General features: G+C 42.1%; 1 protein-coding gene and 1 pseudogene across 1 annotated transcript in view; one reads left to right on the forward strand and one right to left on the reverse strand.

Annotated features, from left to right (window-relative positions):
• Positions 1-346: 346 nt before the first annotated feature.
• The window catches only part of LOC116895900 (ankyrin repeat domain-containing protein 26-like), a 37,866-nt gene continuing 11,719 nt past the window's right edge, over positions 347-26,493 (forward strand). Inside the window, exons 1-4 of the mRNA XM_032896985.1 lie at positions 347-467; positions 2,563-2,755; positions 15,842-16,025; positions 22,746-22,883. Coding sequence (XP_032752876.1) covers positions 347-467; positions 2,563-2,755; positions 15,842-16,025; positions 22,746-22,883 — 636 coding nt within the window. The remainder of the gene's footprint in view (positions 468-2,562; positions 2,756-15,841; positions 16,026-22,745; positions 22,884-26,493) is intronic.
• LOC116895177 lies at positions 20,935-21,503 on the reverse strand (annotated as a pseudogene).

Genomic DNA, 26,493 nt, shown 5'->3' on the forward strand with positions numbered 1-26,493 from the left:
AATATACAAGTGTATATGGAATGACACAATGAATCTTTTTATTTTGTACCATTAATACAGACTAGTACAGTAATATTAAAAGGTACATTATAAAAGTTAAGTTGAAAGTAGAGAATGTTGTTATGGGAAGTCATTTAACTTTTAAAATGAAACTGAGAAACAATGGTTCATGGATAGTTTCCTTCTGATTAAACGTCAGTTCTTTCAGAAATCCCTGAAGTTCTTTTATTATATAAAATGATTGGCATTTGCCTTTTCTGTGTGGATGGCATGTGGTAGGAGATATTAAAGTACACTTTGAATTGGTATGACTTATTTTAAAGGTCAAAAAGAAAACCTGCCTGCTATGGAAGATTTGGGTGACTTATCTCAGTCATCTGAAACAGCCTCTGAGTGTGGCAAGCTTGCCTCCCCTAACTATGAAGCTATACTGAAGCTAATTGAAGGTCTGAGCTTAGAATGCAAAGGTAAGTCTGCTGTGGATAGATCAGCAGGGGCTCTACACACATCTGCACGGCACCCCGGAGCACTAATGCATCTTGGCGTGGCCATGCCGGAGACGTGCTATACATTTAAGGAGAAAGAGAATCAATCATACACTATTAGCCATTAATTTTATTCCTACTGTAGTTTCTTCGGTGTGGGTGGCACACCCTGTCTTTTTAAAACCACTGTTTCTCTCTTGAGCATTTCCTATAATCAGATCAGGTTATCTTTGTCTCTGCCTTGTGTATTTGGAACCCCTTGGAATGAATGGCTTAGAACTGTTTCTCTGCTAGCCTCACCCATCTCTTGAGACCACCGCCTACCTCACAACCCTGATGATGTGCTGTTAACAGTTAAGATGCGATCATGTTAACACCTTGCTTAAGACCAGCTGTTTCTCTACTTTCATTTATACTTCCTGTCTCTGTATGTCCCTTCCTGTCTGTATGTCGATCCTCTGCCTTAGATGTTTGTTCTTGTAATGGAGCCTTTTGTTTTCTAAGGTTTCGCTGAGATTTTTCTTATACCATGTACTGCACATGTACAAAGTATACCATTTGAGAAGTTTTAACATACACGTTAAACACGGTTAGTCAACATACTAAGACATTGACAGATCTACCACTTAGAACACTGTTTCCATTCCTGATTTATCGTCACTTGTGATATCACAAAAAACTGTTTCCACGTTTGGACCATGTTCCATCCCTTCCCTCACAGCATAGACACTGCCAGCCATTTTTAATTTTTCCATGCATTGTAATTCATGTAACATAAATCAATAATAATGATCAACACTTCTCCACGTGCTTGTTTACGCTTGTGTGTTTTCCTTGGAAACTGTCATCCCCAGTCTTTTTGCCAAATAAAATTAAGAGTGTTTGTTTGATTTTTAACCTTGTTATTTATGTTCCAGATTTCAGTCCTTTATCTGCTGTGCTTTTTGACAGGACTCTCCCCACTCCAGCTTTAGGGAATTTATGTATTCTCTTGAGACTATCTCGAGTACTGTCTCTTCCTTTGTGCTGGGGAATGGACTCAGGGACCCACACACTATAGGCAAGCAATCTAACGTTAAACTTCATCCGTTAACACTTATTTGCTTATACTTACACCTTTCTTAAGTCAAATGATACTAGAGCGGTGAGGCAGGAGTGGGCGAGTGGCTGGAGGAGCAGTTGTTTTGCAGTCTAGATCTTTTGCATTTCCATATGATTCCTTGGTAGATTTGTTTTACTTGTGTTTGTTTTTATATAGTGGTAAAGATTAAACAGAAGCCTTTGAATCTACTCCTTAAAGACCTAGCCATAGATGTAGATGTGAATTTTAAAATCAGCTTGCCAACTAAAAATTAAGTGTGTGGCCCTGGTTAGACAGCTAAGCACTAACATCTTAGTAAATCTTCAAACACCTAAGCAATGGTTTGCATTTATTTTCATGGGCAACATTTCATATTTCCATGTCGTTAATATTTCTATGCTTTTGTGTATTAGATATGTGATATTTCTATATTTTAGAAGTTTTATTTGTATTTCAGATATTTTGATAAAATAGTATTTGCTTTGTGAAGTAGCATTTATTTTTAGCTAACACATAGGAAGGTATCTTTACTTGTATTTATGAAGCTATACTGAAGCTAATTGAACGTCTTAGCTTAGAATGCAAAGATAAGACTGCTGTGGGTAGATCAGCAGCGGCTCTACACACATCTGCACAGCACCCCGGAGCACTAATGCGTCTTGGTATGGCCAAGCTCATGCCACATATGCATTGTGTGTATAATTACCAAAACATCATTTTTATAGATATATAACCTCAAATATTTGTCATTTCCTTGCTGTGAGAACATCAAGAAGTGTCTTTAGTAGCTGTTTTAAGATATTGAGTTAATGTCAAGCATAGTTATCTTGTGCTATGTGGATGCAAAAGTGACTTTCCTCATCTGGTGGCCTCACACCCCTTTATAAACCTTCTCTCTGGTCAGTATTGGAATCGGGGAATGGGACAACATACAGCCATTCACATATAAAAAGTTCTCTCATATTTTATTCCCTTATTGCTTTCTCACTGATTCAGATTCTGGTAGCCTATTAAAAATCCAGAATGCAGTTTATTCATATAAAAGGTTAATACAGCTGAAAAATGGTCACTGCAAAGTGCTTCAAGGGAAGCTTCAAGTGGTGGAGAAGGAAGTCAGTGGGCTCCGTAAGAAGCTTACGGATGCAGAACGTGAACAACTTGAACAAGAACAAGAACTCTGCAATGTAAGGTATGACGTCTCCATTTCAAAAATGTCTGAAGGTTGTGGGGACAGCTTACTGAGTCCTCGGCTGGCATGTGTGAGGCCCTGAGTTTTATCACTGTATTACACTAGAGGGTTACAATAGTGTGTGTAATCCCAGTCCTTGCAAGGCAGAGGAAAGCGAATCTCAAATTCAAGGCCAAAGGCAGTCTGCAACATATGGGGAAACTGAAGAAGGGGAAGAGAAGGAAGGCAGAGGCGTGGGGGAGGGCAGTGGACATTAAGTAGCCGGATTATGTAAAGCAGAGAAGTATCTGTGATAGGCCACAGATGCTGTCTGGTGACATTCTTACCCTTTGGGTTGAAGTCTACCGGTTCCCTTTGAAAAGGATCTTACCCAATAGTCACAGGGATGTTAGCTTAAACAAACACACGGCTGTTAAGAAAGCAGAAGATATGGCTGTCCTCTGAAAGGCCCAACAAGCAGCTGAAAGAGTCAGATGTAGACACCAGCAGCCAACCAATGGACAGAAGTCCTGGACCCCTGAGATCTTCCGGACACTGAGCCACCAACCAGGCAACATATACCAGCCCATATGAGGCCCCTGACAGCAAAAGTCTATTGGGTCTGGGTTCAGTGAGAGAAGATACACCTAACCCTTAGGAGACTTGAGGCCTCAGGGAGTGGAGATGCCTGGGGTGGTGGGGGTGAAGGCAGGAACAAGGAAAGGTGGGGAAGAGGTATGGGATGGGGAGCGGTCGGGAGACAGACCAGGAGGGGGATGAAGTCTGGACTATAAAAAAGAATTAAAGAATAAAAATAAAATAAATAAAAAATAAAAAAATAGAAGAAAGCAGAAGATAAGACTAATAATCAGGGTCTGCAACCTTTTAGCTCTCCACAATCAGAGACTTTTTTCCTTCCAATTTTATTAAATTGAGTATTTCTTATTTGCATTTCAAATGCTATTCCCTTTCCTGGTTTCCTGTCCATTAGCCTCCTAACACCTCCCCCTTCCCTTCTATATGGGTGTTCCCCTTCCCATCCACTCTCCCCATTACCAACCCCTCCACAGTCCCCTACACTGGAGGTCCAGCCTTGGCAGGACCAAGGGCTTCCCCTTCCACTAGTGCCCCAACAAGGCTATTCACTGCTACCTATGAGGTTGGAGCCCAGGGTCAGTCCATGTATAGTCTTTGGGTAGTGGTTTAGTCCCTGGGAGCTCTGGTTGGTTGGCATTGTTGTTCATATGGGGTCTCGAGCCCCTTAAAGCTCTTTCAGTCCTTTCTCTAATTCCTCCTTCCAATGGGGGTCCCGTTCTCAGTTCAGTGGTTTGCTGCTGGCATTCACCTCTGTGTTTGACATATTCTGGCTGTGTGTCTCAGGAGAGATCTATATCCAGTTCCTGTCAGCATACACTAATCAGAGACTTTTTTTTTTTTAGTTATTATTATTATTTTTTTTTATTATTAACTTGAGTATTTCTTATATACATTTCGAATGTTATTCCCTTTCCCGGTTTCCGGCAAACATCCCCTCCCCCCCCTTCCTTATGGGTGTTCCTCCCCCCCCTCCCCCATTGCTGCCCTCTCCCCAACAGTCTAGTTCACTGGGGTTCAGTCTTAGCAGGACCCAGGGCTTCCCTTCCACTGGTGCTCTTACTAGGATATTCATTGCAACCCACGAGGTCAGAGTCCAGGGTCAGTCCATGTATAGTCTTTGGGTAGTGGCTTAGTCCCTGGAAGCTCTGGTTGGTTGGCATTGCTGTACATATGGGGTCTCGAGCTCCTTCAAGCTCTTCCAGTTCTTTCTCTGATTCCTTCAACAGGGGTCCCGTTCACATTCAGTGGTTTCCTGCTGGCATACGCCTCTGTATTTGCTGTATTCTGGCTGTGTCTCTCATGAGCGATCTGCACTCACATTTTGATCATCCGTCTTGAGTTTCATTTGTTCTAGGCATCTAGGGTAATTCAGGCATTTGGGCTAATAGCCACTTATCAATGAGTGCATACCATGTATGTCTTTCTGTGATTGGGTTAGCTCACTCAGGATGATATTTTCCAGTTCAACCATTTGCCCTGAATTTCATAAACTTCGTTGTTTTTGATAGCTGAGTAATATTCCATTGTGTAGATATACCACATTTTCTGTATCCATTCCTCTGTTGAAGGGCATCTGGGTTCTTTCCAGCTTCTGGCTATTATAAATAAGGCTGCGATGAACATAGTGGAGCACGTGTCTTTTTTATATGTTGGGGCATCTTTTGGGTATATGCCCAAGAGAGGGATAGCTGGATCCTCAGGCAGTTTAATGTCCAATTTTCTGAGGAACCTCCAGACTGATTTCCAGAATGGTTGTACCAGTCTGCAATCCCACCAACAATGGAGGAGTGTTCCTCTTTCTCCGCATCCTCGCCAGCATTTGCTGTCACCTGAGTTTTTGATCTTAGCCATTCTCACTGGTGTGAGGTGAAATCTCAGGGTTGTTTTGATTTGCATTTCCCTGATGACTAAAGATGTTGAACATTTCTTTAGGTGTTTCTCAGCCTTTCGGCATTCCTCTACTGTGAATTCTTTGTTTAGCTCTGAACCCCATTTTTAATAGGGTTATTTGTCTCCCTGCCGTCTAACTTTTTGAGTTCTTTGTATATTTTGGATATAAGGCCTCTATCTGTTGTAGGATTGGTAAAGATCTTTTCCCAATCTGTTGGTTGCCGTTTTGTCCTAACCACAGTGTCCTTTGCCTTACAGAAGCTTTGCAGTTTATGAGATCCCATTTGTCGATTCTTGATCTTAGAGCATAAGCCATTGGTGTTTTGTTCAGGAAATTTTTCCAGTGCCCATGTGTTCCAGATGCTTCCCTAGTTTTTCTTCTATTAGTTTGAGTGTGTCTGGTTTGATGTGGAGGTCCTTGATCCACTTGGACTTAAGCTTTGTACAGGGTGATAAGCATGGATCGATCTGCATTCTTCTACATGTTGACCTCCAGTTGAACCAGCACCATTTGCTGAAAATGCTATCTTTTTTCCATTGGATGGATTTGGCTCCTTTGTCAAAAATCAAGTGACCATAGGTGTGTGGATTCATTTCTGGGTCTTCAATTCTGTTCCATTGGTCTATCTGTCTGTCTCTGTACCAATACCATGCAGTTTTTATCACTATTGCTCTGTAATACTGCTTGAGTTCAGGATAGTGATTCCCCTGAAGTCCTTTTTTATTGTTGAGGATAGTTTTAGCTATCCTGGGTTTTTGTTATTCCAGATGAATTTGCAAATTGTTCTGTCTAACTCTTTGAAGAATTGGATTGGTATTTTGATGGGGATTGCATTGAATCTGTAGATCGCTTTTTGGTAAAATGGCCATTTTTACTATATTAATCCTGCCAATCCATGAGCATGGGAGATCTTTCCACCTTCTGAGGTCTTCTTCAATTTCTTTCTTCAGTGTCTTGAAGTTCTTATTGTACAGATCTTTTACTTGCTTGGTTAAAGTCACACCGAGGTATTTTATATTATTTGGGTCTATTATGAAGGGTGTCGTTTCCCTAATTTCTTTCTCGGCTTGTTTCTCTTTTGTGTAGAGGAAGGCTACTGATTTATTTGAGTTAATTTTATACCCAGCCACTTTGCTGAAGTTGTTTATCAGCTTTAGTAGTTCTCTGGTGGAACTTTTGGCATCACTTAAATATACTATCATATCATCTGCAAATAGTGATATTTTGACTTCTTCTTTTCCGATCTGTATCCCCTTGATCTCCTTTTGTTGTCTGATTGCTCTGGCTAGAACTTCAAGAACTATATTGAATAAGTAGGGAGAGAGTGGGCAGCCTTGTCTAGTCCCTGATTTTAGTGGGATTGCTTCAAGTTTCTCTCCATTTAGTTTAATGTTAGCAACTGGTTTGCTGTATATGGCTTTTACTATGTTTAGGTATGGGCCTTGTATTCCTATTCTTTCCAGGACTTTTATCATGAAGGGGTGTTGAATTTTGTCAAATGCTTTCTCAGCATCTAATGAAATGATCATGTGGTTTTGTTCTTTCAGTTTGTTTATATAATGGATCACGTTGATGGTTTTCCGTCAGATATTAAACCATCCCTGCATGCCTGGGATGAAGCCTACTTGATCATGGTGGATGATTGTTTTGATGTGCTCTTGGATTCGGTTTGCCAGAATTTTGTTGAGTATTTTTGCGTCAATGTTCATAAGGGAAATTGGTCTGAATTTCTCTTTCTTTGTTGGGTCTTTGTGTGGTTTAGGTATAAGAGTAATTGTGGCTTCATAGAAGGAATTCCGTAGTGCTCCATCTGTTTCAATTTTGTGGAATAGTTTGGATAATATTGGTATGAGGTCTTCTATGAAGGTCTGATAGAATTCTGCACTAAACCCGTCTGGACCTGGGCTCTTTTTGGTTGGGAGACCTTTAATGACTGCTTCTATTTCCTTAGGAGTTATGGGGTTGTTTAACTGGTTTATCTGTTCCTGATTTAACTTCGGTACCTGGTATCTGTCTAGGAAATTGTCCATTTCCTGTAGATTTTCAAGTTTTGTTGAATATAGGCTTTTATAGTAAGATCTGATGATTTTTTGAATTTCCTCTGAATCTGTAGTTATGTCTCCTTTTCATTTCTGATTTTGTTAATTTGGACACACTCTCTGTGTCCTCTCGTTAGTCTGGCTAGGGGTTTATCTATCTTGTTGATTTTCTCAAAAGAACCAACTTTTGGTTCTGTTGATTCTTTCTATGGTCCTTTTGTTTCTACTTGGTTGATTTCAGCTCTGAGTTTGATTATTTCCTGCCTTCTACTCCTCCTGGGTGTATTTGCTTCTTTTTTGTTCTAGAGCTTTTTAGGTGTGCTGTCAAGCTGCTGACATATGCTCTTTCCTGTTTCTTTCTGCAGGCACTCAGCGCTATGAGTTTTACTCTTAGCACAGCTTTCATTGTGTCCCATAAGTTTGGGTATGTTGTACCTTCATTTTCATTAAATTCTAAAAAGTTTTTAATTTCTTTCTTTATTTCTTCCTTGACCAGGTTATCATTGAGTAGAGCATTGTTCAGTTTCCACGTATATGTGGGCATTCTTCCCTTATTGTTATTGAAGACCAGCTTTAGGCCGTGGTGGTCCGATAGCACGCATGGGATTATTTCTATCTTTCTGTACCTGTTGAGGCCCGTTTTTTGACCAATTATATGGTCAATTTTGGAGAAAGTACCATGAGGAGCTGAGAAGAAGATATATCCTTTTGCTTTAGGGTAGAACGTTCTATAAATATCCGTTAAGTCCATTTGGTCATGACTTCTCTTAGTCTGTCTACGTCTCTGTTTAATTTCTGTTTCCATGATCTGTCCATTGATGAGAGTGGGGTGTTGAAATCTCCTACTATTATTGTGCGAGGGTGCAATGTGTTTTGAGCTTTAGTAAGGTTTCTTTTTTACATTATGTAGGTGCCCTTGTATTTGGGGCATAGATATTTAGGATTGAGAGTTCATCTTGGTGGATTTTTCCTTTGATGAATATAAAGTGTCCTTCCTTATCTTTTTTGATGAGTTTTAGTTGAAAATTGATTTTATTTGATATTAGAATGGCTACTCCAGCTTGCTTCTTCTGACCATTTGCTTGGAAAGTTGTTTTCCAGCCTTTCACTCTGAGGTAGTGTCTGTCTTTGTCTCTGAGGTGTGTTTCCTGTAGGCAGCAGAATGCAGGGTCCTCGTTGCGTATCCAGTTTGTTAATCTATGTCTTTTTATTGGGGAGTTGAGGCCATTGATGTTGAGAGATATTAAGGAATAGTGATTATTGCTTCCTGTTATATTCATATTTGGATGTGAGGTTGTGTTTGTGTGCTTTTCTTCTCTTTGTTTTGTTGCCAAGACGATTAGTTTCTTGCCTCTTCTTGGGTATAGCTTGCCTCCTTATGTTGGGCTTTGCCATTTATTATCCTTTGTAGTGCTGGATTTGTAGAAAGATATTGTGTAAATTTGGTTTTGTCATGGAATATCTTGGTTTCTCCATCTATGTTAATTGAGAGTTTTGCAGGATACAGTAGCCTGGGCTGGCATTTGTGTTCTCTTAGGGTCTGTATGACATCAGTCCAGGATCTTCTGGCCTTCATAGTTTCTGGCGAGAAGTCTGGTGTGATTCTGATAGGTCTGCCTTTATATGTTACTTGACCTTTTTCCCTTACTGCTTTTAATATTCTTTCTTTATTTTGTGCGTTTGGTGTTTTGACTATTATGTGACGGGAGGTGTTTCTTTTCTGGTCCAATCTATTTGGAGTTCTGTAGGCTTCTTGTATGCCTATGGGTGTCTCTTTTTTAGGTTAGGGAAGTTTTCTTCTATGATTTTGTTGAAGATATTTACTGGTCCTTTGAGCTGGGAGTCTTCACTCTCTTCTATACCTATTATCCTTAGGTTTGATCTTCTCATTGAGTCCTGGATTTCCTGTATGTTTTGGACCAGTAGCTTTTCCGCTTTACATTATCTTTGACAGTTGAGTCAATGATTTCTATGGAATCTTCTGCTCCTGAGATTCTCTCTTCCATCTCTTGTATTCTGTTGGTGAAGCTTGTATCTACAGCTCCTTGTCTCTTCTTTTGGTTTTCTATATCCAGGGTTATTTCCATGTGTTCTTTCTTGATTGCTTCTATTTCCATTTTTAATTCCTTCAACTGTTTGATTGTGTTTTCCTGGAATTCTTTCAGGGATTTTTGTGATTCCTCTCTGTTGGCTTCTACTTGTTTATTAATGTTTTCCTGTGTTTCTCTAAGGGAGTTCTTCACGTCTTTCTTGAAGTCCTCCAGCATCATGATCAAATATGATTTTGAAACTAGATCTTGCTTTTCTGGTGTGTTTGGATATTCCATGCTTGTTTTGGTGGGAGAATTGGGCTCCGATGATGCCATGTAGTCTTGGTTTCTGTTGCTTGTTTTCCTGCGCTTGCCTCTCGCCATCAGATTATCTCTAGTGTTACTTTGTTCTGCTAATTCTGACAGTGGCTAGACTGTCCTATAAGCCTGTGTGTCAGGAGTGCTGTAGACCTGTTTTACTGTTTTCTTTCAGCCAGTTATGGGGACAGAGTGTTCTGCTTTCGTGTGTGTAGTTTTGTCCCTCTACAGGTCTTCAGCTGTTCCTGTGGGCCTGTGTCTTGAGTTCACCAGGCAGGTCACTTGCAGCAGCAAAGTTGGTCTTACCTGTGGTCCCGAGGCTCAAGTTCGCTCGAGGGGTGCTGCCCACGGGCTCTCTGCGGTGGCAGCAACCGGGAAGATCTGCGCTGCCTCTTCCGGGAGCCTCCGTGCACCAGGGTTCCAGATGGCCTCCGGTGTTTTCCTCTGGAATCAGCAATGTGTGTAGAGAGCAGTCTCTTCTGGTTTCGCAGGCGTGTCTGCCTCTCTGAAGTTTTAGCTCTCCCTCCCACGGGATTTGGGTGCAGAGAACTGTTTATCCGGTCTGTTTCATATCGGATGCGCCGACGTCTGAACTCCAGTTCCTCCCTCACCTCGGCCCTCTCCTACGGGAGGCCAGAGGCCTTATACAGTTTCCTCTTGGGCCAGGGATGTGGGCAGGGGTGGGCAGTGTTGGTGGTCTCTTCTACTCTGCAGCCTCAGGAGTGCCCACCTGACCAGGCGGTAAGGTATCTCTCCCACGGGTTCTGGGAGCAGAGAGCTGCTGCGGGCGGGATCCGTGGGTGTGGGACTTCGGTAAACACAGGGCGTGCCTGGTCCTAGAGGATTCTGCCTCTGTTGTCCCGATTCCCCGGCAAGTCACTTGCAGCAGATAAGTTAGTCTTACCTGTGGTCCCGAGGCTCAAGTTAGCTCGCTTGGGGTTCTGCCCACGGGCTCTCGGATGGCAGCGACCAGGAAGATCTGTGCCGCCTCTTCCGGGAACCTCCGTGCACCAGGGTTCCAGATGGCCTCCGGTGTTTTCCTCTGGAATCAGCAATGTGTGTAGAGAGCAGTCTCTTCTGGTTTCGCAGGCGTGTCTGCCTCTCTGAAGGTTTAGCTCTCCTTCCCACGGGATTTGGGTGCAGAGAACTGTTTATCCGGTCTGTTTCCTTCAGGTTCCGGCGGTGTCTCAGGCAGGGCTCCTGCCTCACCTGGGCCCTCTCCCACGGGAGCCCAGAGGCCTTATACAGTTTCCTCTTGGGCCAGGGATGTGGGCAGGGGTGGGCAGTGTTGGTGGTCTCTTCTACTCTGCAGCCTCAGGAGTGCCCACCTGACCAGGCGGTAAGGTCGGTCTATGTCTTTTGACTGGAGAATACAGCCATTGAAATTTCAAGTTCTTTTTGAAGCGTATGTGTTAGCCGTGGTCGTGCTGCTGAGTTGGGGTGTATGTGTTAGCCGTGGTCATGCTGCTGATCTGGGGTGTATGTGTTAGCCGTGGTCATGCTGCTGAGCTGGGGTGTATGTGTTAGCCGTGGTCGTGCTGCTGAGCTGGGGTGTATGTGTTAGCCGTGGTCGTGCTGCTGAGCTGGGGTGTATGTGTTAGCCGTGGTCGTGCTGCTGAGCTGCTGTGTATGTGTTAGCCGTGGTCGTGCTGCTGAGCTGGGGTGTATGTGTTAGCCGTGGTCATGCTGCTGAGCTGGGGTGTATGTGTTAGCCGTGGTCATGCTGCTGAGCTGGGGTGGCGTTGCTCGTATGCTCTGTGGTATTTTGGGTTTAGTGACTGTGGCTCTGCCTTGTTTGCCATGTCTGTCTCCCATTCTCACGACTCTCTTTGGCCTGAAGCACCACTTCCTGTGTTTTCTCCAGCTTTGGTTTGTTGGATATAAATTTTTATAAGCTCTTGTCTCAGAGTCTTACTGCTGTGAAGAGACACCATGACCAAGGCCCTAGGGCAAGGATATTCAAACCATTTCCTGGCCCCCTGGCTTGTTTAAACACACAAGTCTATGGGGGCAATACCTAGCCATAGCACAATGCAAAATAAATTTAATCCAACTTCAAAAGTTCCCATATATCACAGTCTCAACAGTGTTTACAAGTTCAAAGTCTCTTCTGATATTCATGCAATCTCTTAACTGTAATACCCTATAAATTCAACATTAAAAAGCTGTTCACATACTTCCAATATCATAGAACCTACAGTTTCATTCTGAAACATGATAATGAGGAAATATTGGACCAAAGAAAGACCAGTAACCAGCTGCACACACTCCAAAATCTGAATCTCCGTGTCTAATGTTCAGCAGAGCATAGCCATCACAATCCATCCATATCTTATTCTGTCCAAATGCAAACAATAACTAAGTCAAAATAATACCTAACATAATAAAACTGTCCCTTGTTCAACTGCAAATGCTTAAACAATAAAGTTAAATGGGTGGGATCTTGCTGAGGTCACCACTTCTTTAATTCCATTTAATATACTTGAACACAAGATTTAACTCCATTTTACTTCTTGGTGCCCCTTTAATAGTTGAAGCATAAATTTTGTATTTTTCCTTTTTAACCTTTATTCTTCATAAGAGTGAACTACAGGACAGAGTCTATGCTGGGCTTTTTTGAGACTTCCTTTGTCAATGCAATTAATCTAAATCCTGTCACCCTAGCCTCAAGCAGACTCTTCGGACAAGGGCAAAAGGCAGTCCCATTTGTCAACAAAATATCTCAAGAATGATCTCTAGTCAACATACTAAAATTCTTCTCCTCTGAAACTATAGGTCCCCAGAGTTCAAATCACCCTCAGCACCAATGTCTTCCATATTTCTCCTAGGATGGCCCATTCCACTGCTTTTCAAATGCAAACTCTCCAAATTCACATTCCTCCAAACAAAAGCACAGTCGGGCCTATCACAGCAATACCCCAGCCCCTGGTACCAACTTCTGTCTAGGTGAGGGTTTTAATGCTGTGAACAGACACCATGACCAAGGCAACTCTTATAAAGACAAACCTTTAATTGGGACTGGCCCATACTTTCAGCAGCTCATTATCATCATAGCAGGAAGCATGGCAGCAAGCGGGCTGACACAGGGCCGGAAGAGCCTAGAATGCTATATCTTGATCTGCAGGCAGCAGAAATGGACTGTCTTCCTCAGGCAGCCAAGGGGAGGGTCTGGATCACACTGGCCAGATTTGCGCATATATGTGAGACTTCAAAGCCCGACAGTGACACAATTCCTCTACCAAGACCACACCTCCTCCAATAAGGCCACACCCCCTAATGGTGCCATATCCTATGAACCAAGCATACACAAACCACCATAGCTGTTTATGATGTAGAAAGTTTTTCTTTTTCCTGCATTCATATTAGATAGTTTTACTAAATATATTAGTCTAGGTTTGCAGTCATTTAAGGATTTGACATGCATCGCTCCAGACGTCAGGCTTTCAAAGTTTTCACTGAGAAGTTAGCTATTATTCTGGTGGAATATGCTCTTGTATGCTACTTGCAATTTTTTTCTCTTGTATCTGTCTATACACTTTCTCTGTTCCTTAGTGTTTTAACCACGGCATGCTGTGGGGATTTTCCTTCTGGTCTTGTCTATTTGCTGTTCCATGTGCTTCTTGTATTTGGGTCTTTTCTTAGTTTGGGGACATTTTCTTCTGTGATCCTGTTGAAGACATGGTCTATGCCATTGACTTGGGATTCTTCTTCTTCATCTATGCTTATAATTGGAAGATTTGTTTTTATGATGCCCCACGTTCCCTGTGTGCTCCCTGCTGGTTTTAAATGTTTTCACATTCATCGATAATTTGGTCTAGATATTGCACTTCATCTTCCAGACCTGATATTCTAGTCTTTGCCTGATTCATTCTGCTAGCAAGGCTTTCCTTTGTGTCTTCTAGTTGGGCCATTGGGTTATTCAATTCCACCTCCATCTCAGACTGAGTCCCCATCTGTGTTTCTATTTATTTAATTTTGTTCTCAAGTTCTGGGTCGCCGCCATCACTTCCATCAGCCTTAGGTTTGTGTTTTCTTGGGCACCACTCAGGCATTTATTCTCCTCAAGCTCTTTCTCCCTGACTTCATTGAGAGGTTTCTTCATGATTTCTTCAAACTGTTTGAACTCTCTGAGGAGGTTTATGGCTGTTTTTTTTTAATTTCTGGGCCTTGAAATTCATCTAGATAATTCTCTTTGACAATCATTTCTATAGGACTAGAAGATTTTGGAGAGAAGCTACCAGCTTGATCTTTCATATTGCTGGTATTGCTGGGGTGACATCTTGGCATGTAGAATTCCTGTATTAGTTTTAGGTTTGTGTGGATGGAGCAGGGTTGGGGAGAGAGAAGATGTTGGGAAAGGTTGGGTCTAGAGATTTGAAGTGGCAGTCAGTTGTGTGGAGGGAACTGGGCTGGTACACAGAATGTACTTCTTGTTCCAAGTTGGAGTGTGGATGTAGATAGGTCTGAGTGGGAAGGGTGGTTATGACTTGGGAGAGTCCTGTTGTATGGCAGACAGGTAGGGAAGATATGGGACCAAACCTAGAGCAACTCTGCAGTGAAGACCAGACTAGGTTTACGCACTTATTGTGGGACCGAGGCTAATCCTGGTAGATTGTAGAAAATGTGTGGATGAAATGATCGGGAGTATTCACCAGGATGGACCCTGGAGGAGGACATTGGAATCTGAATATGGAATGGGGTTGTGAAGGCTGCAATATAGGAACAGTGGGTAGATGATGGTAAGGAAAAGGTCCAGTGAGTAGGTGATGGTAAGGAAAAGGTCCAGTGGGTAGGTGATGTTAAGGAAAAGGTCCAGTGGGTAGGTGATGGTAAGGAAAAGGTCCAGTGGGTAGATGATGATAAGGAAAAGGTCCAGTGAGTAGGTGATGGTAAGGAAAAGGTCCAGTGGGTAGATGATGGTAAGGCGGGTCTTGGCGGAAGCCTGGATGTTGGCTGCAGTATAGGAGGAGATGGTGAGACTAGGTCATAGGTCAGATCATGGGACTAGGGGCACTGTGGAAGCCTAGAGGTCACTATTATCAGACATGGGCCATCAGATTTGGCTAGCCCACTGTCTGAGAAACCTGAACTATATTTAGCAGGATATGGAAAACAAGTATGGGGGTCGTGATACTTACCAGGCTAGAACCTGGAGGAGGATGTGGAAAGTTTAGATACAGAGTAGGGTGGTTTAGGCAACAACAAAGAGACCTGTGGGTTGATTTCAATAGTCTTTTATTTTTTGTTTGCTCTATCTGGTTGGTTTACTTATTAAGTAATTAAATGAATGTTGTTACTTACCATGTACTTGTATTCGTTTGCATATTTTTTGTTGCTGTGGCAAAATAGACCATTCCATAATGAATTTCTACTATGCGTAATAGAAAGAAGCTAGTTTCTACTCTAGACATCCTTTGTGGGTAAATAACAGTGATGTCTGCTGGAAATGGTTTACGTCTCAGTTGCTCTAAGGATATAGGGCCTTTACCCTCAGGCTGCTTTATTGTTCTCCTTTTCTTTATCCCAGAGTCAGGGCTCAACCTGACCCATGATAGGGATTTATGAGAACAGAATGGGGCAAACATGCTTGTTCCTGAAGTGGGCAGCCCAGATTCCTCTCTAGAGCCAGTTTCGTGGGGAGCTGTAACAGTGCGTGACCACTATCCATACATCACACATGTAAAGAGACATTTGCTTCTATGTAGAGCAAAACTCAGTGGTTTATATCAGATAGGAGATTCGCTGGGGCATCCAGTGACAACTGGCTGGGCCCACAGTCCCTGACCTCTGTATGGCCTGTCCTTGTTAATCAAGTCATAAATTCTGGGTTGTCCACTGGGAAAAGACTGACAAGAGGCAGGAAGTGTTTCCTCCTTTCAGTGTCCTATAAGAAACAGAAACCTTGATTTAGGTTCCACTCTGGTTTCTTTACATTTCGCAGGTTTTGAGTGTGTGGATCCAGGTGGCTGAGGTGTCTGCCTTTGCTGGTGTCTAACTTGACATTCTCCCTGGCTAGTCTTGGGGCTACCCACGGCTTGCAAACCTGTACCCAATTTGTGTGTGTGTGAGGATGGAGAAGAGACATCAGAAGGGGCAACGGGGGGTAAGCATGTTTCAGAGGAAGGTTGGATTCTCTAGAACCTTCAGAATAAACAAACCTGTAGGCGACTAGCCAGGCGAAAGAAACATTTTCTAACAAAACGCGTTCCTAACAAAGCATCTTAAACTGTAGGTTTACTTTAAAACAAGAAGAGGAGAAGAGAAAAAATGTGGACTGGATTTATAACAAAATAAAGGAACAGCTAAGAGAAAAGGAAGAGCAATATAATAAAGAAGTTAAAGCGAGACAAAAGCTCGAAATTCGTATCAGGGAACTGGATGTGGAAATGAAGACTGTGAGAAATAATCTTAATAAAGTGAGTGCACTGTTTACACTTTGTAAGGTTGGAGTGTGTGCCAGTCTGAATCAAGCAGGATCAAATACATTTAAAATTATACTTTCCCCCCATTTTTATTAAATTGGGTATGGCTTATTTATATTTCAAATGTTATTCCCTTTTCCAGTTTCCTGTCCATCAGCCCCCTGACCCCTCCCTCTCCCCTTCTATATGGGTGTTCCCCTCCCCATCCATCCCCCCTTACCACTCCCCCAACAATCCCCTACACTGGGGGTTCAACCTTGGCAGGACAAAGGGCTTCCCCTTCCACTGGTGCCCAACAAGGCTATTCTCTACTACATATGCAGTTGGAGCCCAGGGTCAGTCTTTGGGTGGTGGTTTAGTCCCTAGAAGCTCTAGTTGGTTGACATTGTTGTTTTTATGGGGTCTCAAGCCCCTTCAGCTCTTCAGTCCTTTCTCTGATTCCTCCAACAGTGGTCCCGTCCTCAGTTCTGTGGTTTGCTGCTAGCATTCGCCTCTGTATTTGACATGTTCTAGCTGTGTCTCTCAGGAGAGATCTACATCCAGTTCCTGTCAGCATGTACTTCTTAGTTTCACTCAGCTTATCTAGTTTTGGTGGCTGTATATATATGGGCCACATGTAGGGCAGGCTCTGAATGGCCATTCCTTCAGTCTCTGCTCTAAACTTTGCTTCCATATCCCCTCCTATGGATATTTTTGTTCCCCTTTTTAAAAATGAGTGAAGCATTCGCATTTTGGTTATCCTTGAGTTTCATGTGGTCTGTGCATTGCATCTTGGGTAATTCGAGCATTTGGCCTAATATCCACTTATCAATGAGTGCATACCATGTGTGTTTTTCTGTGTTTGGGTTACCACACTCAGGATGATATTTTCTAGTTCCATCCATTTATCTATGAATTTCATGAAGTCATTGTTTTTGATAGCTGAGTAATATTCCATTGTGTAGATGTACCACATTTTCTGTATCCATTCCTCTGTTGAAGGGCATCTGGGTTCTTTCCAGCTTCTGGCTATTATAAATAAGGCTGCTATGAACACAGTGGAGCATGTGTCTTTGTTGTATGTTGGAGCATCTTTTGGGTATATGCCCAAGAGAGGTAGCTGTGTCTTCAGGTAGTTCAATGCCAAATTTTCTGAGGAACCTCCAGACTGATTTCCAGAGAGGTTGTACCAGTCTGCAGTCCCACCAACAATGGAGGAGTGTTCCTCTTTCTTTACATCCTCGCCAGCATCTGCTGTCGCCTAAGTTTTTGATCTTAGCCATTCTGACTGTTGTGAAGTGGAATTTCAGGGTCATTTTGGTTTGCATTTCCCTGATGACTAAAGATGTTGAACATTTCTTAAGGTGGTTCTCAGCCATTCGGCATTCCTCAGCTGAGAATTCTTTGTTTAGCTCTGTAACCCATTTTTAATAGGGTTATTTGGCTCTCTGGAGTCTAACTTCCTGAATCCTTTGTATATTTTGGATATTAGCCCTCTATTGGATGTAGGAGTAGTAAAGATCTTTTCCCAATCTGTTGGTTGCAATTTTGTCCTAACCACAGTGTCCTTTGCCTTACAGAAGCTTTGCAGTTTTGAGGTCCCATTTGTCGATTCTTGATTTTAGAGCATAAGCCATTGGTGTTCTGTTCAGGAAATTTCCCCCAGTGCCTATGTGTTTGAGACTCCTCCCCACTTTTTCTTCTATTAGTTTGGCTGTATCTGGTTTGATGTGGAGGTCCCCGATCCACTTGGACTTAAGCTTTGTACAGGGTGATAAGCATGGATCGATCTGCATTCTTCTACATGCTGGCTTCCAGTTGAACCAGCACTATTTGTTGAAAATGCTATCTTTTTTCCATTGGATGGTTTTGTCTCCTTTGTCAAAAATCAAGTGACCATAGCTGTGTGAGTTCATTTCTGAGTCTTCAATTCTATCCCACTGGTCTATCTGCCTGTACCAATACCATACAGTTTTTATCACTATTGCTCTGTAATACTACTTAAGGTCAGGGATGGTGATTCCCCCAGAAGTTCTTTTATTGTGGAGGATAGTTTTAGCTATTCTGGTTTTTTGTATTCCAAATGAATTTGCAAATTGCTCTTTTTAACTGTATGAAGAATTCAGTTGGAATTTTGATGGGGATTGCATTGAATCTGTAGATTCCTTTTGGCAAAATGGCTATTTTTACTATATTAATCCTGCTAATCCATGAGCATGGGAGATCTTTCCATCTTCTGAGATCTTCTTCAATTTCTTTATTCAGAGGCTTGAAGTTCTTATTGTACAGATCTTTCACTTGCTTGGTTAAAGTCACACTGAGGTATTTTATATTATTTGGGATTAATATGAAGGGTATTGTTTCCCTACGTTCTTTCTCGGCTTGTTTCTCTTCTGTGAAGAGGAAGGCTACTGATTTATTTGAGTTAATTTTATACCCAGCCACTTTGCTGAAGTTGTTTATCAGGCTTAGTAGTTTTCTGGTGGAACTTTTGGGGCCACTTAAGTATACTATCATATCATCTGCAAAAAGTGATATTTTGACTACTTCCTTTCCAATTTGTGTCCCTTTGACCTCCTTTTGCTGTCTGATTGCTCCGGCTAGGACGTAGAGAATTATATTAAATATGTAGGGAGAGAGTGGGCAGCCTTGTCTAGTCCCTGATTTTAGTGGGATGGCTTCAAGTTTTTCTCCATTTAGTTTAATGTTAGCTACTGGTTTGCTGTATATGGCTTTTACTGTGTTTAGGTATGGGCCTTGAATTCCTGTTCTTTCCAGGACTTTTATCATGAAGGGGTGTTGAATTTTGTCAAGTGCTTTTTCAGCATTTAATGAAATGATCATGTGGTTTTGTTCTTTCAGTTTGTTTATATAATGGATCACGTTGATGGTTTTCCGTATATTAAACCATCCCTGCATGCCTGGGATGAAGCCTACTTGATCATGGTGAATGATTGTTTTGATGTGCTCTTGGATTCGGTTTGCCAGAATTTTTTTTTTTTATTGAGTTTTCTTTGCTTGAAGATCTGCTTCAGTGGTTTATTTTATTTATGTATTTATATATTACAATACACCTAAAATCTTTCCCCCTTCTCTTTCTTCCCTTCAAAATCTCCCATATATCCCTCCTTGCTGTATTTCAAATTCATGACTTCTTTTTTCCACTAATTGTTACATTCACACATGTATTAGGTTACCAATTACTGTCTTCCATGGCAGGACCATATTGGAAAAACATCAACATCAAGAATTTTTAAAATAAAGGTGATCGGATATTTGGAGTTGACATTTTGTATTAGACTGCCATAAACAACAGATACCTTCCCATATCAATCAAATTATTGGTCCAATTAAGATTAGCAACTGTTACATCATTTTATATTGTCTGCTTTTTCCCATTGGGCTACATTATACATGCATATTCTAAACCATGGTTCTGTCTCTTGAACTGTGCTACACAACTGGTTATGACATGCCATAGATGATTAATATAATTCAATTGGTTAATTTTTGTAGCCACTGTTCTATCTTTCTTCAGGTGAGATGTTCCTACTCTGTTGTACCCAGAAGAAGTCATCATATATTTATTGTAAAATAGGTTTGCCAGAATTTTATTGAGTATTTTTGCGTCGATATTCATAAGGGAAATTGGTCTGAAGTTCTCTTTCTTTGTTGGGTCTTTGTGTGGTTTAGGTATAAGAGTAATTGTGGCTTCATAGAAGGAATTCCAGTGTTTGCTTTGGTGGAAGAACCTGTGGTTTCTGTTGGTTGGGTTCCTATGCTTGCCTCCCGCCTTCAGGTCATCTCTGTTGTTAGCTTGTCTTGCTGTTTCTGATGATGGCTTGACCCTCCTGTAGGCCTGTGTGTCAGGAGTGCTGAAGACCTGATTTCCTCTTTTTTTTTTTTTTCTTGAGCCAGTTATGGGAACAGAGGGTTCTGCTCTCAGGTATGTAGTCGCTCCTGGTAGCTGGCTTTTAGCTCTCTGAAAGGGCAGCAACCGAATTGGTCCTGCCCCTACTGCTCCTAGGTCCCTGTGCACAGGGGGCATAGATGACACTAGGTGTTTTCTTCTTGAGTCGGGAATGTGGGCAGAGAGTAGTCGCTTCTGGTTTCTCAGGAGTGTCCGCACCTCTGAGGGTCTAGCTCCTCCCACTACCACAGGATTTGGGTGCAGGGAGCTGTTTGACTGGTTCAGTTCAGATCTGGGCACAGATCTGGACCACAGGGCTCCTGCAGCTGACTGCTCTATAGTTTGCTTTTACTTCACCAATATTGTTTACCCCTTTGAATATATATTGAATATAAACATAGAATCATATGGTACTAACATATGGGGATATGACCTGAGATATATGCTCGGCATACTGATCCTGTAGTCATCAAAAGTGTGCACACACAAGCATAGCACATCGAACTCATCACCTGGGCAATGTGGCCCTATTCCTATGGCTACTGTGAATGGGATGGAGACTTTCTTGGTTCTCTCTTTAGGCTTACCAAGGAGGCTTAGGTCATGCAATCGCAGTTGAGTCCAGAGCCACCGTGAGCCACTGGATTCTGAGTCTGTTGTTTCATGTCCACAGGAATGAGGAAATGTGGACAAGAAGACAAGGAAAATACAAATTCATTAAGGAAAATTGAGAATGAATTTATGAGGGTAAGGCAGGCTCCAAAAGAGAAACACCCCTGTGTTGCTCTGACCATTTGTATTGCCCTTGTCTTTCATGGGTTTTTGGAGAGAATTCAATGGAGCCTGAGGTAGGGATTATCTCTACAGGGATTAGTCAGTTTTTGTGTACACCACGGACCCAGCTAATAAGTCTATATCCCCTATGTATGGCTCTACCAAAGAGCTATTCATTAATTTAGGGATGGGGTTATGTATGGTATATGACTATCTGGGGTCCATCCAGGGGTCCTGTCCTTACAACCACAGGGCAGCTAGCTCCAGTCTCAATGCAGGAGCACTGTGTGTTCTTTTTTTTCCCCCATTGGTATATAAACTATTTATTAACAGCAAAGGCCCAAAGACTGATTTCTTCTTGGACACACCCACAGTACAGCCCCTGCGGCCAGTGGTCTTGGTGTGCTGACCCCGGACACGAAGGCCCCAAAAGTGGCGCAGCCCCCTATGGGCTCAGATTTTCTTCAGCCGCTCCGGGTCCTTGCGCAGCTTGTTGTCTAGACCGTTGGCCAGAACCTGGCTGTACTTCCCATCCTTCACATCCTTCTGTCTGTCCAAGAACCAGTTGGGGATCTTGTACAGTCGTGGGTTCTGCATGATGGTGATCAAATGCTCTACCTCGTCCTCTGTGAGCTCCCCAGCCCTCTTGGTGAGGTCAATGTCTGCTTTCCTCAACACCACATGAGCGTATCTCCGCCCCACACCCTAATGGCAGTGATAGCGAAGGCTGTTTTCCCGCCGCCCATCGATGTTGGTGTTGAGTACTCGCAGGATGTGCTGAAACACATCTCGGGGATCACTAGGGACATGGCGGCAGCACAAGCGGCGGCTTGTAAGCCTCTTGTGGAAGAGAGAGCACTGTGCGTTCTTATGTGGTATGTGACTAAATTATTTAGGTTTTTAAATAAAAATCGACCCCCAAGTGCTGGCAGTTATCTAAGAACTTGACCAGCTCATTCCCTGGGTTAAAGTAAAAGTTGAGCATTTAGAAAAACAACAAATCCAAAGAAATGGAGTAAGCATAAAAGCAAACAGAATCCCTTGAGACGGGCGGGACCCTGAGGCTGAAAGTCTGCTAAACAGACTCTGGGTTGAATATTCTACAGGACCTCAAGTCCTCCCCTTCCCCTATTGGCCCTCCCTACGTAATGTCTCCTGTGACTTCCCATCGTTTCTCCTCTCAATGTCTTCTTGGAACAAGAGGCTTCCATCTTGGGGAGCACGATTTTGTTTTTCTTGTCTACTTCCATTCCTTTAAGTCTCCTTCAGGCAGGGAGGGGCAACGACAACTCCAGCTGCCTCGTGCTGAGGAGGGCAGAGTCTGGGTGGGGGTGGTGGTGGTGGAGGGAGGTGTTGGTCCAAGACAAAAGGAACCCTTGTGAGGCAGGAGGGCTCCTGTTTGCAATAAAAAGTGCACTTTGAGATCCACCTGTAAAAGCAGAGCTGTCGAAGGACTGAAGGAGAGAACATGAGAGGCCATTATACCATTGCTCAAAGTAGTACTGCCACCCCGAGAAAAATCTCACATAACAGCAATCATTGAACAGCATCCAAAAGGTGTACTAAGGATGATAAATAGTGCTACTCATCTAGGACATAAACGGCACCCAAGGCCCTTCACTGGGTCCATTCAGAGCTCAACTTGCACCTTTCTTCCTCCATTATCATCCTCAAGTATCTTACCCGAGTCTGGCATTCTTGAACTCAAGATGAATCCTGAAATGACCTTGAACTCCTAATCTCCCTGCCTCTACGTCCTGAGTTCTTCACTCACAGGTGTGTATCACAGTTCCTGGTTTTACAGGGACCTCAGGCAAGCACTCTACACACAGAGCCATGTTCCTAGCACCAAGCTTTTGGTTCTGCTGTTGAAAAGGTCAGCTATCATTTATGCATTTAAATTTTGATTAATTCATGTGGGAGGCAGGCTCTTGTGGGTTTTATAGGCTCTTTGAACACTTTTTCAAGGTTAATATGGCTTTAGACTCCTTACTCCCACCTATCCTACCATGAGATGTAATAATAAAAAATGTCTCTAAATGTGTCTCTAGGTTTTAGAGGAAAGAAATTGCATGGAGAGGCAACTTCTGCAAGAACAGAAAGCCAGAATCTTACAGGACGGGATTCTGGCAAGTCACCTTCACAAACAGAAGGAGCTAAAACTTGCACAAGAAAAAATTAGTTTTCAGGTATTTTCTTTAGTTGCCTTTAAGTCCCTGTATATGTATTTGTATGTGTACCTGGGGTTAAAAAAAAACAATTACAGGGCTCATGAAAACTACAGAACAGTTTTCAAAATCCTATGTGGATGTTCGTGATACACATACTTCGATGTGGGAAGAGCTCTTGTGCTTTTTAGCAACTTGGATAAAGTAATGTTAATTCAAGTCCATTTGTCTATGGCATAGTGATGACATTCACAGTGACCTCATCCAAATGTCATGCAAGTCCTGCTTTAAAACAGCATAGAATAATGCTTTTGACACTGGCTTCCTCTGAAGAAAGGGTTTGGGTTATTTCCATAAAAAATGTATCTTTCTGTTGTCACAAAAGCCTTGCTAGTAACAATGTATCATCTGCTTTGGGGCATGATTTCCGCTCTCAGATTCCTGCTTTCTCCATCTGCTGCTAATGGAGAAATTTGTTTATTTGTTTCAACATTTGATAAAGGGGGAAAAGACAGACAACAGAGATCATATTTTAGATGTCATTTCCTTCCTTTCCAGAAGAGTAACAGTTTGCTACAATTCTTTATTTCACTTCAAAGAGCTTTGGACAACAAAGATGGGCTCTATTGTAGACAGAGAACTGCTTTACTGTCAAGTCTTACCCAGAACAAAGACTTTGTTTCTGTGTCATGATTTCAACAGTGCTGTAGCTGGACTCTAGGTCTTCACACTTCTATACAGTCACTCTCTCCGCTTAGCATATACCTAACCTCCGAAGTGGAAATATTTATTCCATATTTTTTCAATATGGAATTGACTCTATAGAAAGACCAGTATAGTTTTCTCAAAAAATATTTAAAGTATTTAAAAGATGAGGCATTTTCTTTTCATTTTAGACATTTTAAAGCACAGAATTAGTAAGAATAAGTTATAGTACTTTTATCCAAAGTAAATCAATGAGAAAATTATCTAGATTTTTGTCAACTGGAGCATTAGAAAGCAATTCTAATATGTAACAGATGTACCATGTAGTTTTGACAGTTAACATATAGAATTCACTGGGTTTTGTTTTATAGTTTAATGTATTTTAATAGCAAACTTACAGGAACAGCACAGAAGACAGACAACATTAAAAGCATGTACTTGCATGTAGGGCAACTCCGTTAGAAAAGTACAGTGAATGGATGAAATCTACTGTGCGATAAAATGCTGCAAACACCATTTAGTTGCCGTCAATAAGAAAGTTACTTATTTTTTAAAAATTCAAATGCTGGCATTGTCCAGAACATTTTTAATGACTTATTTATAATTGTTATAACGCTGAACTGTTGAAATGCGTTCAATGAAACATTTCGCTTGTATTAATGCTTTACATCTTGCATTTATATTAAAAAGTCACACACAAATAAATGTGGAGAAACTGCCAATACTGATTCCATCTCCTATGTTTCCACTCGCAATCACATACTTAGGTATCATTGACCCCATGGGGAAAAAAATCTAACATTCAGAACTACTGATAACAGGAAGAAGAGGAAAAAAAATTGAGAATGAAGTGTTTCCCCTCATAGTGGACTCTTAAGCACGTTCTCCGTGTATGCGGCATGCTAACTGGGTATTTTTTTGGCATAATTGTTACATGTTTGGCATGGCTGCCACACAGGTTGGTATCTTCAAAAAGGCCAACCAGATAGGCCTCACTTGCCTCCTGCAAAGCACCAGTAGCTGCCCTCTGGAAGCGCAGATCTGTTTTGAAGTCCTGAGCAACTTCTCACACCAGATGCTGAAAGGGGAGCTTGTAAATCAGTTCAATGGACTTCTGATAGCTTCTGATTTCACAGAGTGCCACAGTCCCAGGCCTGTAACGATGAGGTTTCTTCACCCCTCAAGAAGAGGGTGCCCTCTTGTGAGCAGCTTTTGTAACCAGTTGTTTTCTGGGTGCTTTACTACCGGCGGATTTGCCCCACAGTCGGCTTGGTATGAGCCATAGTATGGTAGCCTCCTTACTTACCCCCCCACCCTCTCCTTCAGCTGGAGCTCGGCAAACCAGAGGCAGCGCTGGCATTAGAGAGCGGCGGCAGCTGAATTTACTGTTTCTTAATGTGCACACAGAGTTCACAACCACTTCTACCACCACAGGCAATTTTAGAACATTTCATGGATTTGAAAAGAAACCATAAACTCTTATCTGGGAAGCCCGAAGAAACTGGTCCCTCCCTCTTTTCCTGTGCTAGAAACCCTCCAATCCATTCCTTGTCTCTTTAATCTCTTTGCTCTAGAAACAGAGTCCCATGGAATTAGTCCTCCTTGAATGGCTTATTTCTCTTAACACAATGTGACGTGTTATCAAGTGGGAGTCCTTTCCACTTCTGTTTATTCTGCATCTGTGCCATTCATTCTCCATCGGCTGACAGACGTCAAGGCTCTGCCCGCTGGCTGTTGTAGTTACTTCTCTTTGGCTGTGAAGAGGCACTGTGACCAAGTCAACTTATAGAAGAAATACTTGCTAGGGCTTACAGTTTAAGAGGGTGAGCCCATGGTTATGCTGGTGGGGCGCATGGCAGCAGACACGACACTGAAGTAGTAGACGATCGCTTATATCCCCATCCACAAGCAGGAGATAGTTGTGGGGGGAGGGAGAGACAGAAGGAGGGAAAAGGTGAAGAGGAAGAGGGAGGGAGAGAGGGAGAGGGGGAAAGGGAAGAGAGGGAGGGAGAGACTAAGACTGGGAATAGTATTTCTCCTAATCCTTTCCAAATAGTTCTGCCCACCAGGGAGTAGACATTTAAATACACAAGCCATTTTCACTCAAACCACCACACTGGCTGTTAATGAAAATATTTCTATGAACTCTCATTTATGAAGTATTGGTATAATATGTTTATCTCTCCACTACTAGATTTTATTCTCAGAGTTACCTGGGCTGGTTTCGCCATTTCTCTTCTTTTGCTCTTGCTGACTTACTCATTGCTTGCGTGGTAGTCCAGGGTCTAATGCTGCATCCTGATAGATCTGGAACTCATGATGAGTCTCCTGCCTCATCCTCCCAAATGCTTGGATTCCAGGTATAAACCACTGTACAAGGCTTCATGTCTCATATTGTTAAATATATGGTAAATATGAGTGCTTGACAGTTGTTAGGATAGCATTAACTCCAAATCTAAATCAGTATTACTGCACAGAGTCTTGCACAGCCATATTTATCGTGGCATTGTTCACCACAGTCAACTTAAAAAAATAACACTTATGTCCATCAGTGGAAAACGAAAAACAATGCTATGTATACACAGTGGAATTTTATTGTGTCACAAAGAACATTATATATATATGAATATATATGTGTATATATACATACATATATTAATATATATGAATGCTATGAGAATACACATGAATATGTGTATATACATATATATTATATTCATTTATACATATGAATGCTATGAGAATACACATGTATATGTGTATATATACATATATATTATATTCATTTATATATATGAATGCTATGAGAGAGACTGGAAGACTATTTGGGAAAATGAAGGGGTTGGCCTAGCTTACAGGATAAAGAGAAAAACAGAAAAGGACAGTGTTGGCTGGAATTCAATATGGTCAAAGCACATGATATGTA

Source organism: Rattus rattus, chromosome 3, assembly GCF_011064425.1.
Source record: "Rattus rattus isolate New Zealand chromosome 3, Rrattus_CSIRO_v1, whole genome shotgun sequence".
NCBI lineage: Eukaryota > Metazoa > Chordata > Mammalia > Rodentia > Muridae > Rattus > Rattus rattus.